Source organism: Trichoplusia ni, chromosome 12 (assembly GCF_003590095.1).
Source record: "Trichoplusia ni isolate ovarian cell line Hi5 chromosome 12, tn1, whole genome shotgun sequence".
Taxonomy (NCBI): Eukaryota; Metazoa; Arthropoda; class Insecta; order Lepidoptera; family Noctuidae; genus Trichoplusia; species Trichoplusia ni.
The window spans coordinates 3,453,455-3,467,467 of NC_039489.1; the positions used below are offsets into that span (position 1 = coordinate 3,453,455).

Consider the following 14,013-nt stretch of genomic DNA (forward strand, 5'->3'; position numbering starts at 1 on the left):
ATTTAAAAGACTTTCTATTAAAACTTACAACTTTACAGATATATACACGCAGTAAAAAATATAAGGTGAGACACATTGTAAACCTATTCCCACCAAAATCAATTACATTTATTTGGGAGTACGTTAAATTATTTCAGTTTATTGACTGATAGTCATTTTATTGAAGCTTTAAATGGATTTGACTAATCGTAGTTGAATCCGTTTAAAGCAAGTAAGTAGCTACGTTATAACGTTACGACAAAAAAGCGGTAACATAATTGCAATTGAGTATTTCGAAAATTAAAGTTAAAACAGGAAACACATCAAAACTTTTTGATTGCAACCGTTCAATTTTATTGCAATTTTTGCAAACAAACTTTATGGAAATCTGAAATTTTTCGCTTTAACAGTAGAGCTTTCAACTCATTGGAACGTCGACTTGCAAGTTTAATGAGTTACCTAATTTGCGAGCATTTCGCTTTGATTGTTTGGTTTGCAATATCAATGAAAATGTTTGGCTTCGATAGAAGCATCATTTGTAGAACGTTATACGGCTAGATAGCTGATATAATACTAACATTTTGTGTGAAGTCTTGTTTCATTTCCTAAAATTTATTTATATTATTGTATCGTACTTTATGTTTAGCATTAAGTTATATTATTTAAATAATATGAAACTTATGAAAAGTATAGAACAAACAATATCAATTTCAAAAACATGTGGGCTGAATGTTTTATTCACTTTAACCGAAAAGTATTACATCGATTTTTCTCTTCTAAATTCGGGATTATTCAAATCGATACAATAGGCAGCCAGCGAATACACTTCACTACGCCTCATTGGGTGAAGACCCTGAACTCGAGATACAAATGTGCCCAATAAAGAACAGCTAAAGGTTTGCCGACTAATGTGCCGATTGTACGAATTACCTCAATTCTTTTATAAGTCTTCCAATCCGAAGAACTTATTTTGTATTCGATTGGAACGGATGTTGTGATTAGATTTTGGTGTCCTACCAGAACTTCGATTTTTCAGTACATGCTGAATACCGACCCACATTGCAGAAGGATTATACTTATAGGGTGATTGAAGTACAGAAGTTCAATCATCAATGGAGTGAAATGAAATCATTAATTCTGCAAATAGGATTTTTTATTCGACATTTCCTATCGGACTACCCTGAAGAAATGTCGAAACAAACTCAAAATCAACATGTATTCGTCTTACAACGTCCATTTTTCTGGCGTATAAATCATTAAATCGACTAAAATTAACATGGGTCACAAATGACTTTAGACAGAAAACAGCATAGCCTGTTTTGTTCGGAAACTCTCGTCGCTCAATCTGAACCACGAATGATCTTTAATTTAGACTTTAATTTGGCGCTATCGAGACGTTGCCATAGATCATGAAAAACATGTAGCGCATTTCCGCAATCCACTTGTCATGACTTAAGTGTACATAACACATCCATTGATTTATTAATCCCTAAACTTAGTTACATTATGTACCTATCAAACTATAATGTTATAATATTGATAGCATTGCCAGTTCCATTGTCACATAATTTAGTTTCTCATCATAAATCACGAACATAATGGCAACAAGACTTAGTGACGGTATTAGCATAATGCTTGATTTAGTCGCTGGATACCTAATAGCACCCAATTTAATTTGCAATTTAGCAGGAATTTCAAGAATTATTATTCAATTAAATTTTATCATCTTGCCTCTGCTAGTGCAATTAGCAGAAGATGGAAATCCGTGGACACCTACTTAGCCCTTTACAGTTAATACATAAAATAAAACACAGAGAAGAATATGGGTAACCAAGTAAAAAAGTGACTTTAAAATGTGTTACAACGTATTAAAAAAAACAAGAACTAAGGATTGCATCGGCGGTATCAACGTGGTTATCCAGGCGTAAGATTGCGTCGGGACCAGATTACTCGCTCTATTTTCTCATGCGTATAGTTGCACTTACTTTAAAAGTCTAAATGATTCTGTAAAAGTCTATATAATTCCGAGAGTCTTTGTGACTTGGGTTTTTGTGAATCCGTAAGGCTCGAGTCTTTTTTTAATAAAAAAAATCCTAAACTGAGGCCTAAAACACAATTGTTATTTTTTAACCAGTAGATGTCAAGGAAGTACGAAACGATAAAGCCTGAAAGTTTGGTAAAAATCTTTTATTCTTAAGATTCTATTCATAGCAAAAGTAGACGTTTATGTAGATAATTGCAGAAGTTTTTGGCAAGGACGGCCAGGCCACTTAGCGTTTTAATATTCAGCGGGTTCTCTTTATATTTTTAATGTAACCCTTTAACGGTGACGGGATGAAAGCAGGCGAGAAATCACTAAAGTGAAGGCTTTTCTATTCATTTTGCTTTGCATACATTTACAATCTTTTAGCGGGTAACTCGCCTTACTGCGGTATCTAAAGCTTTATATATTTTTTATCGGCTTTGTCTTTTTAATCAGTTGTAATAACACGGAAAATCAGAATTTAGTGTAGTAGTGTTAATAGTAGTGTTAATAGTAGTGTTCACTTATTTTAGGCAGATAGGTAAGCATAAGTTGTGTTACGATAATTTTTATCAATTTGTCTTTTTCCACATTAACTACTCATGACCTCCTGTGAGATCCTACTGGATAGTTTTTTTTTGCGCTCTGCATGCCATTTGATCTAGTTTTTCTGTGAAAAGAATTGTCAGATGTGACCTTTTGACATAATTGACATTACTTATGACAAGTTTTTGTTTACTTTTGTGGTGGCTGCTCAAAAGTTTTATTTGCATTTATTTTTGTATTTTTAGTTTAATTAAGCGCAACATTTGTGAGCATTTATAAAATTAAATTATACAGCTTAACAGTGAACCAAAATGTCGGTTATATCTGAACAATATTTGAGTGAAATTCTACAAAAAGTTGCATCAAATTATGGCTTACAAGACTGGGTTTATAACCAAGTAAAGTTTGAAAGTATTGCACAGAACTACTTTGGGATCATATTGCCTATTGTTTTGTCGGGCAGACACGAAGGGGCCGAAGTTAAATTTCAACTAGTTTTGAAATTAGCTCCGACGGACGAGAGGTACCGAGTCAGTGGTGCAGTAACAGTAATGTTTGCGAGAGAAATTTTTGTATACTCTGTGATTCTTAAAAAGTATGCAGAAATTCAAAAACTTTTTCCTCTAAACTTGCAGTACATTATACCGCAGTGTTATTACATACAGGCAGAGTATACCAAAGAGGTCATAGTTATGCAGGACATGTGTGCAGAAGGCTACCGGCCTTACACTCATGAAATATTCCTTGACTTAGAACATATTATAATTTCTTTGAAGTTCCTCGCTAAGCTACATGCATTGTCATTTATTCTAAAGAATAAAGATAATGAATTATATAGTGAAATATCTAAAGCTTGTGTACCATTAACAGAAAAATCGAATGCAAGGTACATGACTATTATGAAAGATAGATTAGACAAAGCGTTAATTAAGTTTCAGAATACTGAGTACGTACCGCTGTTACAGAAGTTGAGACTGAAATGTGCTGACTATTTTGATGCAGCCAATGATTCTGTAGAAAATACTTGTATCTGTCATGGAGATATGTGGAAAGAGAATATAATGTTTAAGTATGAGGTAACATTTTATTATTTGTTATTATTCCAATCCTAACCAAATCACTTCAAGATCCAATCTTCAAGACCTAAGTTATCTAAGTTTGCCAGATTAATCCAGCTTTAATACCTTTTCAGAACAACAAGCCGGTCTCCGCATGCATGATAGACTACCAAACAACCCGCATATGCAGTCCAGCATTTGATGCAATGTACCTAATCATAAGTAGTACTAGTACAGAATTGAGACAACAACATTTGCACCAACTATTGGACACATATTACCAATCATTTGATCAAATGTTGGTAGAGGGTGGTTTAGAATCTCAAGAAGTGTATACAAGGCAAATGTTTGACAAAGATTTGAAGACTGTTTCGCTAGCTTGCTTAATAACTGCAAATACAGCTATTTGGTTGTACAATGGGTTGCAAGAAGAAGGCCATGTGAGAAGTAAGCAGGTTTTGAATACACCAGAGGAAAGGCAAAGAGCTGCGAATAAGTATGTTGGCGTTGTTAAAGGGATCATAGATGACCTCTCCGGTCAGGGTTATTTGACCTTGAATGATTTGTGATATTAGACATTAATATAAGTTGTTATTTTGTTATGCAAAATTTGTTTTTTTTTTTATTGTTGTTGTTAAAATAGTTTTAATAAGTATATTTACGACTTGTGTTAATGATACAACTATGATGTGATGTGCCATTTTATTGTTCCTTATCAGCTAAGAAAAACATAGTTTTAAGATTTATATTTTACAAGTTGGATATTGTAATGTTACATGAATTCAAATAAGCTGTTAAATTGTTATGTACAGATTAATTAATATATTTTTATACTTTCAGAATAAGTTGTTCAGCATTCAACATTAAAACAATATTTCTTTTGAACTTTGTTGTTATTTACTTACCTATTTGGAATATTTTAGGTAGGGATCTAATTTTTTGATTAATTTAACAAAATTTGTACGATAATAAAAATAAGATAAATTAATGAAGGGTGATGAAATATACTTTATGATTTTTCCAAGAAGTAGGCCACGATGGTTGTTTTAAGAAGTTACGAAAAGTATGGTCTTTAGTCGACTTCAAAAAGACGGTAGTTCTCAATTCAGCCGAGATGTACTATTTAAGACAAATTATCTATAATTATAATTATAACCACAAAGTATTCATTTTTTTAAAGACGGTGCCGTTTCAGAAACAAGTGTGAGCTATGTTTTTCGAACAATAAATTGAAATTATTTGTTTCGCATAAAGAAGCCGGGTGCCCTTTCCTTCCTTTATATAGTTAAATTAATATATCGTACGTAAGTGTACTCAGGTAAGCTACTTTCTCAGCTCAGTAAACACTGTTTTGGGTCATACAAATTTAATTACGATTAATTAAATTGTGAGTTAGTAGGGCAGAAACATCACACAGTTACGTGTCAACATGAAATCACGCTCAATCTTATTTACTCTGTGCCGGGTTATCAGTTTCAATTAGTGACGAAACACTTCGTGACGTACTCCCGTTTGGCTCCGGTGGCTAATAAACACGTTTAATTACGTTACAATAGTTGGTTGATTCATTTTCAGTGTGTCTGTGTCAGATTATCACCTGTAATCCATTCATTTAGGTGCTGAAAGAGATGAACAATCTTGGCGCGTCTTTCTAAAAAATAATACAGTTTTAAAATAAAACGTGACTTAAATCAAATTTATCACAGAAATAAATCAGTATTTTATTTATTTACCTAATAAGTGTTTATTTAGCCTTCTTCTGTAGATTCTAAGATTTAGGATTCGGAATGATACCGAATGGAACTTCAACACTGTTGTCTTTTGCCGCATATCTTACCAGTAACAAAGAGTTAAAACATACTTAGCATCCATTCCTAAATATCTTTGAAAAATACTAGACAGTTCATTGTATTGTGCAAACCAAATTCTGGTTGGTTTTTATTTGCGTGTCTTATCCTGGGACAATCTTTTGCCTACATGTTTTAATTCAGAATTTTACTCCTATGTACTGAACGTTTATGAATCACTTACTGAAAAGCATGGACTTCCCCTCTACCAACTGCAAAAGTGGAATAAAAATAAATAAATTCCAAATAAAGTCTCTTTACTACAACGTAAAATGCCTAGGCTACTTACGAAGCTTGTTTATCGGTGTTAAGTTAGTTAAAAGTTCTCCCAGATGCTGTACACAGTTACAATGGCGCCGCTCCTCGGATTCCGCGACTAAACTTTGTTGATCAGTTATTTTAATTGTTGGATGGTGTCTCGAGATGAAGACGCCTTTATAAAGTGTACGGACAAAGGCTCTCAAGCTATTGAAGGGGTTTGTTCTATAAAAGGTACCTAGACAAACAGAACAGACGGAATTTCCGAAACTAAACTGTTGTGCAAATCGATTTGCGTTTAGGAATGCTTTGTGCGTTGTGGCTTCAATTAGGGGAATAATGGTTACAGTTGATCCTGAATAAACTCAACCATAAATGGTATTAATGGTACGAAATAAATTTGCTTACGTTTATCTATCAATTTTTGTCGATCTATACGATAAAGTATATCATTCCTTTTCAAAGTACAATATTTTGGGGCATAAACTGTGTTACTGCACATCAAAGACCTCCTTTCCATCTTTTATTTTATATCAAGGATTAATTAAGGGGTCTCTTGTCCTGCTCTCTTCACCTACATATTTTTCGCTTGTCATCTTTTTTTAGAGCACATAACAGTCTCCTGATTAGACATTCCTTAAAAAAAAACGTTTAAGTAGATGAATTTCGTCCCAAAACACAACTGCCCGGAAAGTTTTGACGACACATGGTGTCTTAATATAATAATACCCACACTAAAACTAGTTCCGCTCTTATTTTCATTAAACCTTCGCTCGTTGGGTACTCAGACGAAACTCGTTCCAAGTTAAATTGTTTGGGATAAGTGCAGCGTGTCGGACTTAGACAGTGCATATTTAGACGAAGACGTTTAAGATTGAAATAAATTCACTCGCCCGGTCTGTATTACTGTTTGCCGACGCTGAAGAGACTATTTAGTTTTATTAAGTAGAACTCCTTGCCGCGACAGATGGGTGCAGAAACGTTATTAGTTTCTTGAATTTCCTCAACGAAAATATTTTATTAAACTTTGACTTTAACTCAGTTTAAAGTCTAGAGTTACTTATTTTCGAAAAATTAAGTACCTACTCTATACTAGGGTAAATGGCAATTTATTATAGTTATCTACTGCTTACTCAAATTTTATAAGTAAAATCAGAAGATGCCTTTATTTAGAATCTGTGTTAAAATTGCTCATCATTTTTTTTCCTTCTAATCAGGAACTCAAAAATACCTACACTTTCGGGGCCAATACTATATTTTGTTTATATTACCGACGTGTACGTACTAGTGTCCCCTAAAGAGGTCGTAACTCTTATTAAAACCCTTGTAATTTAATAAGCTTCAATTTAATAAAGCCATGAATTTTGTCATTACACGATAATCTCCTTATTGCAGCGTTGGCCGTTTATTGGCGCTACTGTCAAAAGTTATGTTCCCATAATAAATTTTGTGTAAAGACCACCGACCAAAGTAAAGTTACCCCGCTTTTGTTATTCTATAACTGCGTAACTAAACCCATTAAAATAATAAAAGCATCTACCTAAAGTGTAACAGTTTCCTTCCGCTTCGGGGTTAATGTTATTTTAAACTTGGCAAATAATAATAAAATATCATGATACGCTTGATTCGTTTCTCTTCATTACCGAGAGGTTCTGTATACATAGGGATGCACTCTACTAATTCACCGTACTTACCTAATAAAATTAATTCCAGTAGGTCCTCTTCGTTTAAAATTCACATAATATTCACACATTTGTGAATTCACTATTTAAGATTTTAAAATAAACAAAAAATATTTTTCAATAAGAATGTTAAAACAACCGGGAAACTTGCAGCCTGAAATCAAGTTAAAACAATAAAAAAGTAATTTAGCTGCAGGAGAACATTTTTAAAATAGTTCTTAAGCTTGGTAGTGTCATAAATTGTCGTGGGATCTGCGTACAAATGACAACAAAGCGAGTGTTGGCAAGTTTCCAGCGCGGGAACTTACCCGCGCGTTAAGACTGCACACACGACCCCAATCGCGCAGGTCAGGTACCAAACAAAGCTAGCTTTGATCGCTATTAATTTGAAACTTGCTTAATCTAAATCCTATCCCAGACCTAGTCGTCTAATGTAATGGATGGATATACAGTTCAACACAATATTACGCACAGGATGGAATTTTGGAACAGTATAATTTTAAAACTATAACCTAGTAGGTAGTAGTAGACTCCAGTAGCAAATAAGATTTGTCTTTTATTTTAAGAATGCAAAATAAAAATCATCTAGACTTATATGAGCAGATCTAACTAATTAACGTGAGATTACTGCGTTTCATGACAATTATTTAATTTTAAAATGTAACATACAAACAGCAAAATCATAATACAGCAAAGCAATAATAATTTCATTCTTTCTATGTGCAATAACTAGGAAATACAGTTCCATCGTTTTCGCCGAGGTCGCAAACTAAACACTTTAATTCGCTACACAAAGATCAAGATTAAAAAAGTTTCTTTAAATTAGTTCGGTTGACCGTTTAACACTGAACGTGGAACTAGGTATAATAGGTGCTTTGGAATCTTGGTAATTACGTCTGTCGTGTGCGGCTGGTATTGAGTTCTGATTGTATCTGCATTTTAGATTGGTCGTGCCCGAGGCGCTGCTGCAGAGCTTAGCACTCTGCTGTTTGTTTTATTTTAATTATTTTTCTAATTGTTACTCCGACGCCTGCAGTGCTAATTCACGTCTTTTAACGTTTCCAATGGAAATTCTTTATTTAAATATGCTCCGTTTGTAGTTTTTCACGAGAATGTTTTAATGTAATTTTGTAAGTGTTATTATGAGTTTATTGTAAGAATGCCAGTTCATCATATGTAACATTCACAGTAGTTATATTTCTGTAATTCGTGATTGGTACAATAATCAATCGACAATTTAAGAAGTACTTGCCAAATCCTATATAATGGCCAAATTTTTTGTTATAACTTAAAATATTTAAACAGAATTAAAAACCAAACAAAAAGAGCTAAATTAAACGAGCAGTGTAATTAAAGGATAGAGTAAAACACTTTTTGAAAATTACGAAACAAAGCTGCGGTGTGAGATAACGCGGGCGGTGGCGGGCGGCGCCGGGTCGCGAGTGATACTTATTGCTAAAATCTTTTAAGCTCGCCTCACCTCGCTCGTGTGCGGGATGCAGCAATATATTTTGTGCTGCACAACCGGTCATACTAAGAATTTCAATTTGAGGAAATATTACACATACATTTTACGTGCGTCGTATGAAACGACAGTTGATCTTTGTGCACGTTTAGGGGACATTTGTGGTAGTAAGATTAATGTTTTGTTACTTTGAGAGGAAATAGCGTTCGCTTGTATTTGTTGGTACTGAGGTAGTTGAATGCTGTTCTGTTTTCTTTGTTTCAAAGCGCACAGGTTAGATTCAAAGTAAGTACGTAAGCACTGTAAGGAATCTTAATAGGTATTTAAGTTTGTTGTTTACTCTAGAGACATCATCGTGCAATCTTAAATCAAAGTTTTAGTTTCTGCATTTATATAGACAATTGAAAAGTTTTCATTTCAAGTACTTAAGGTTGTTTGTGCTTTTGAAACGTTAAAATCGAATCGTTTCGCGGTTCTAAAATGTCGTGTCGAAGTTGTGTCATCACCTTCTCCCATCGAAACCTAGGGATAAACATTTTGAATCGAGTGCCATTTCTTATGAACTCATTATAGATATATCTATCTTTTTAATCTTCCACGAAGCCACATGTAGATGATATTCAGTTCCAGTGTCAGATAAAGAGCTCTCCTGGCTCTGCGTCCCGGCGTTGTGTGCATCTCAAGCAGTCTGGAGCTTACCTCATTGAAAATCAATCAACCGCGTATCATGCAGTGCGCACTGCCGTGGACTGAGTACTCTAGAGACTTAACGTACCAGGTTTAAAAACCAAGATTATCTTTAGAATTTTTATATTTTAACACTAGCTGTTGCCCGCGACTTCGTCCCCGTGGGTAGAAGATATAAGTTATGATTTATACCTGCCCTGTTTTTTTTACATTTTCCATTATTGTATCTTCGCTCCTATTAGTCGCAGCGTGATGGTTTATAGCCTAAAGCCTTCCTCGATGAATGGTCTATTCAACACAAAAAGATTTTTTCAATTTGGACCAGCAGTTCCTGAGATTAGCGCGTTCAAACAAACTCTTCAGCTTTATATATTAGTATAGATGATGGAGGTTAAAGGTATTGTTATAGATAGACAGATATATTCATTGATCACCTTTTTGTAGGAGAATTAAAAACTTACCGTATTTTGTCATTCGAAGCCTGTTGACGGCATAAAATAAAATATTTGTAGGTAATTTTGCACCATGAGAGTGAAATGGAAATTTGAAGATACTTAGATATCATGATTTCTGCTTACACCGGAACATAAACGGCTTTAACACACGACACCTGGATTCAAACAGAATCTTATTTCCGATCCACATCCCTCCAATCCGGCGCACACTGTACACAAACTCCTTAGAAAAATTCAAGTGGAAAGCAATGCTCGATTACCTACTCCCCGATACTGTAGCGAACACGTAAGTTAAGAAGACTGTTTTATTAGAGTTCAACGGTATAGGTAAGTCGTTTTGTTAGCTTCCAAACCTTTATTCGGGGCGACTTAGTGAACCGATTTACTGTTGAGCCCTGGTAATCTGTGGATCCCTTTGAGGAGCACGCACGGCACTGTTGAGCTGATTGAAAATATCCAGCTTACGTACGAATCACATCGGATGAGCGGAGATGAAATGCCGACGGAGATCTCGGTCTTGTACAAATGTAAAATATCACATATTGTGTATTTTTAGAATAGTTTATTTGTTCAATCCTGGATAAAAGCGACAGTTAATGCTTATTAATTCATTCTTTTTGTCAATGGTCCGAAATACATTGATGGATTAGGCTTCAGCTTCAGCTATCTACGTTAAAAGTAGAGTTGTTCAAATTACAAAACAATCTCATAATTGACCTACTAACATTAACATCAAAATGTCATAGCATATAGAACTTTAATCCCTTCGAAAATAAATATTGACAGGTACTACTTACTCCATTTGTTTAGATACTTAAAAAGATAAATCATGTTGGTGTGTTTTTTATACAAACAGAAATTTTATAGGTAAATATGTAATTTTGATTACAAGCGACTGATTTGAAGTCGTATTTTTGATTTGGTGATGGTTTTTTTGTTTTACTTATTTTTCAGTCCCGTTTCATTTTTATAATGAGTTTTATGACAAAAAATACATATCGATATTGTTTACCTTTTCAAGTAAGTACCAAAACGAATGGAGTATAATTCCTTAGCCGTATATTACACATGTAACCCTGTACAGCACTCAGGGCGAAGCATTGTACTTAGTATTCAAGCGCTTGTCACCATATCACTTCACGGGGACGTAATATCACAACGTTTATAGGCGAGCGACGCGCCACGCATATTTATGTGACCCCCTTATAAAGTAGCGCCGTTTGCAACCTATATGTGAATACTACGAGATAAGGAGATTGCGTATTCAGTGGCTACAAGGGCGATGTGGCGTTAGGTTTGGTGCACACGAATATAATTACAGCTAGGTTACTGTGTTGATTGGAAAGTTGTTGTGTTGTGGCGACGGGTTTTTGGACTGGTTAGACCTTATAAAAACTGTTGATATGACCGGAAAAGAGGTCGACTTTAAATTAATGTCGCTTTTCCATCTATGTATTTAGCATGGAATTACTTATCTGTGATTAAACCTAACTTTTTTTATAGCACTTGTACATATATCGTGTTCAAAACCTTTTGTAGAGTCTTTAAGTTTTTACAATAAGCGATCAATATTTTCGGCGCCGGGTAAATAGGATTTATTTTTCATAGCCTAGGAAGAATCTGTCCCAAAAAAATTTAGAAGTTTGTGAGAAGCCTAAATCACGTGTGCAAATACGAGTATGTTCTGTAGTTTAGCCATAAAAAGAGTGATAACAGTAGGTCGAGTGCTGCATACAATGTTAGGCTTGACATCTCACGTGGAGAAAGTTTAGCAGTTTGTGTAAATATGTGTGTAAACAGAAACACATGACTTGCCTAAACATATCTTGTACTCATGAAAAAAGTTTTTGCAAGTATTGTGTTTCGAAATGTTTCTGTCTTGTCGATCTTGTTATAGTTTTTGTATTACTCGGATTTGTGTATTTTTGTTTTAAAGCTAGAATGATCAATATTTTTTTAAGCTGTTCCATTCCAGGGCAAAGGTTTCTCTCGTAGACTTTCGAATCCTTGTACTCATGCAGTCTGGCGATTTCCTCATGAACTTGTCCAATCGGCATTCTAATATTTTCTAGCACTGCCTCTTCAAGTATTAGTAACTCTATCCGTGAAATCAAATTATTTACATAGGTATCAAGTAATCGATTCACGGTAAGAGCCACTTTTGTTTTAGGGCACTTGACTACATACTAAATCTAATCTAAATTACCGCATATTTTGCGACCACAGGTAGTAAAGATAGCGACGAGAATAAATAGATGCGAATAGACGTCTTTTGTCTTCCTTTAGGTACTTGTTTGGCATTTGTTTTTCATGTAAAGTAGCTGTATTTTTTATTTTCCTATGGCCTATTGATTTTTACGAGCGGTTCTCTTATATTGACAAAGGGCCGTTTGTAAACACAGATAAAAAACTTGCCAACTGTGTGTCCGACCACGCGTTTGGGGTTCCTTGGTCTTCGGGGTTTGTTTGGACAAATCCCTTGGCTAACATCCTTGAGGCCTTTTTTGGAGTACTGTCTTGTCTTAGAAGAGGACTCATTCTACCATAAGACAGTAGATGTCCAAAAGAAGGATCAATTTTGCTTGTCCAGTACACAAATGCGTCCTAAACACTATTTGAATCCATGTTTAAGGAAATATAGGTACTCTACTACCCCTCTGTAGATATTAAAATTTTGATAGATCATAAAAAGCAGATATTTCTATGGGATACACGAGAATAACATATTCATGTACTCTACATTCACAAGATTCCAATGTCCGATACTTTGGAGGATCTGTAAAGGAATATATTGGGCAATCATGACTGGTCGTGACGTCATCGTGACTCAACAACAGCATTATAAATAACTAGAACGTAACCGTAAAGAATATATGACACAAATAATACATATGTATGATGTAAAAGCTCCCATGTTTCAGTATAGTTCTTTTTTCAAATTTGTGTTTGGGTATTACTAGATTTTGCTCTTGATCTGGGAATGGTGGCATTTCAAAAACTTTAAATTGTTAGTATAAATTTTTAACATATTTAAAAAATGAAAAAAATAAATAACTAGGGACGTAATCTGGGACTATTCGAAAGTGTGCGTACTTAGATTCTAATTACTTTCGTATTTTTATGCATAAATGTTAAGCATGTAATCTTATTTAATCTATTAATACTCCATGTATCCAACTTGCACACCAAAAATAATTAAAACAGAAAGAAGTCCAGTGAAGCATCCCGGGCTCCCTCGTGCCCGCGCCGCGCTGGCACAAGGCCAGGCCTGCCAAGGTCAATGTCTCCGATATTACTTTGTTTGTCGCTCTTTCCTTCGCCTCACATAATGTACCAACATCCCTCTGATACTACCATCACTTTGTTATGTAAAGGAGTGCTTTACGATATTTGTTGGGGTTTGACGATAAAGGAAACTGCGATAGTATGGGTTCAATTCGATGGGATGAATCAGGATGAATTGGGATGTTTTCTATCAAATGGTTGCTAAGCGAGCCTGTTTACACCCCTCGACGACTCTTGCTTCACGCAAATGTGTACTTATTCGATAATGTGTCGTATTATTCAATTGATATTTTATCTGGTTATATAAATCTGGCTTGTTTTCTTTGCGATAAATAACGAATATGATATTCTGCTACGTTAGAAGAAATTTTTTTGGGTATAGATAGAAATATATCTAACTTATTGCCAACATATAATCTTACTTGTGTGGTTTATTTTATCGTTACTAGAATACAAAATATTTACGTGCAGAATATATTTAACCAAAAAAACCTTTTTTCATAATTTTTTACTTTACTTAGCTATAAGGTAAATGAGAGCTCGTCAGAGTCCAAATTCCAATGGGTTCTAATTCCATAGTCCTATTGTTTCACATTCGTTACACTCGTGACATTCGTGGAAACGAAAGTCAATCCAGTGAGGCAGAAAACAGCGTACCTGTAGCGAAGTTGATTTTGTTATTCAACACCCGCTTGTGACTGTTTCAGTACAGTCGAAACAAAAACATT

At 34.6% G+C, this 14,013-nt stretch overlaps 1 protein-coding gene across 1 annotated transcript; it reads left to right on the top strand.

Annotated features, from left to right (window-relative positions):
• Nucleotides 1–2,789: 2,789 nt before the first annotated feature.
• LOC113499521 lies at nucleotides 2,790–4,199 on the top strand. Its single transcript, XM_026880033.1, has 2 exons — nucleotides 2,790–3,624; nucleotides 3,741–4,199. Exons 1-2 carry the CDS (start codon nucleotides 2,860–2,862, stop codon nucleotides 4,173–4,175), a joined length of 1,200 nt encoding a protein of 399 aa, XP_026735834.1. The 5' UTR covers nucleotides 2,790–2,859; the 3' UTR covers nucleotides 4,176–4,199.
• Nucleotides 4,200–14,013: the final 9,814 nt, after the last annotated feature.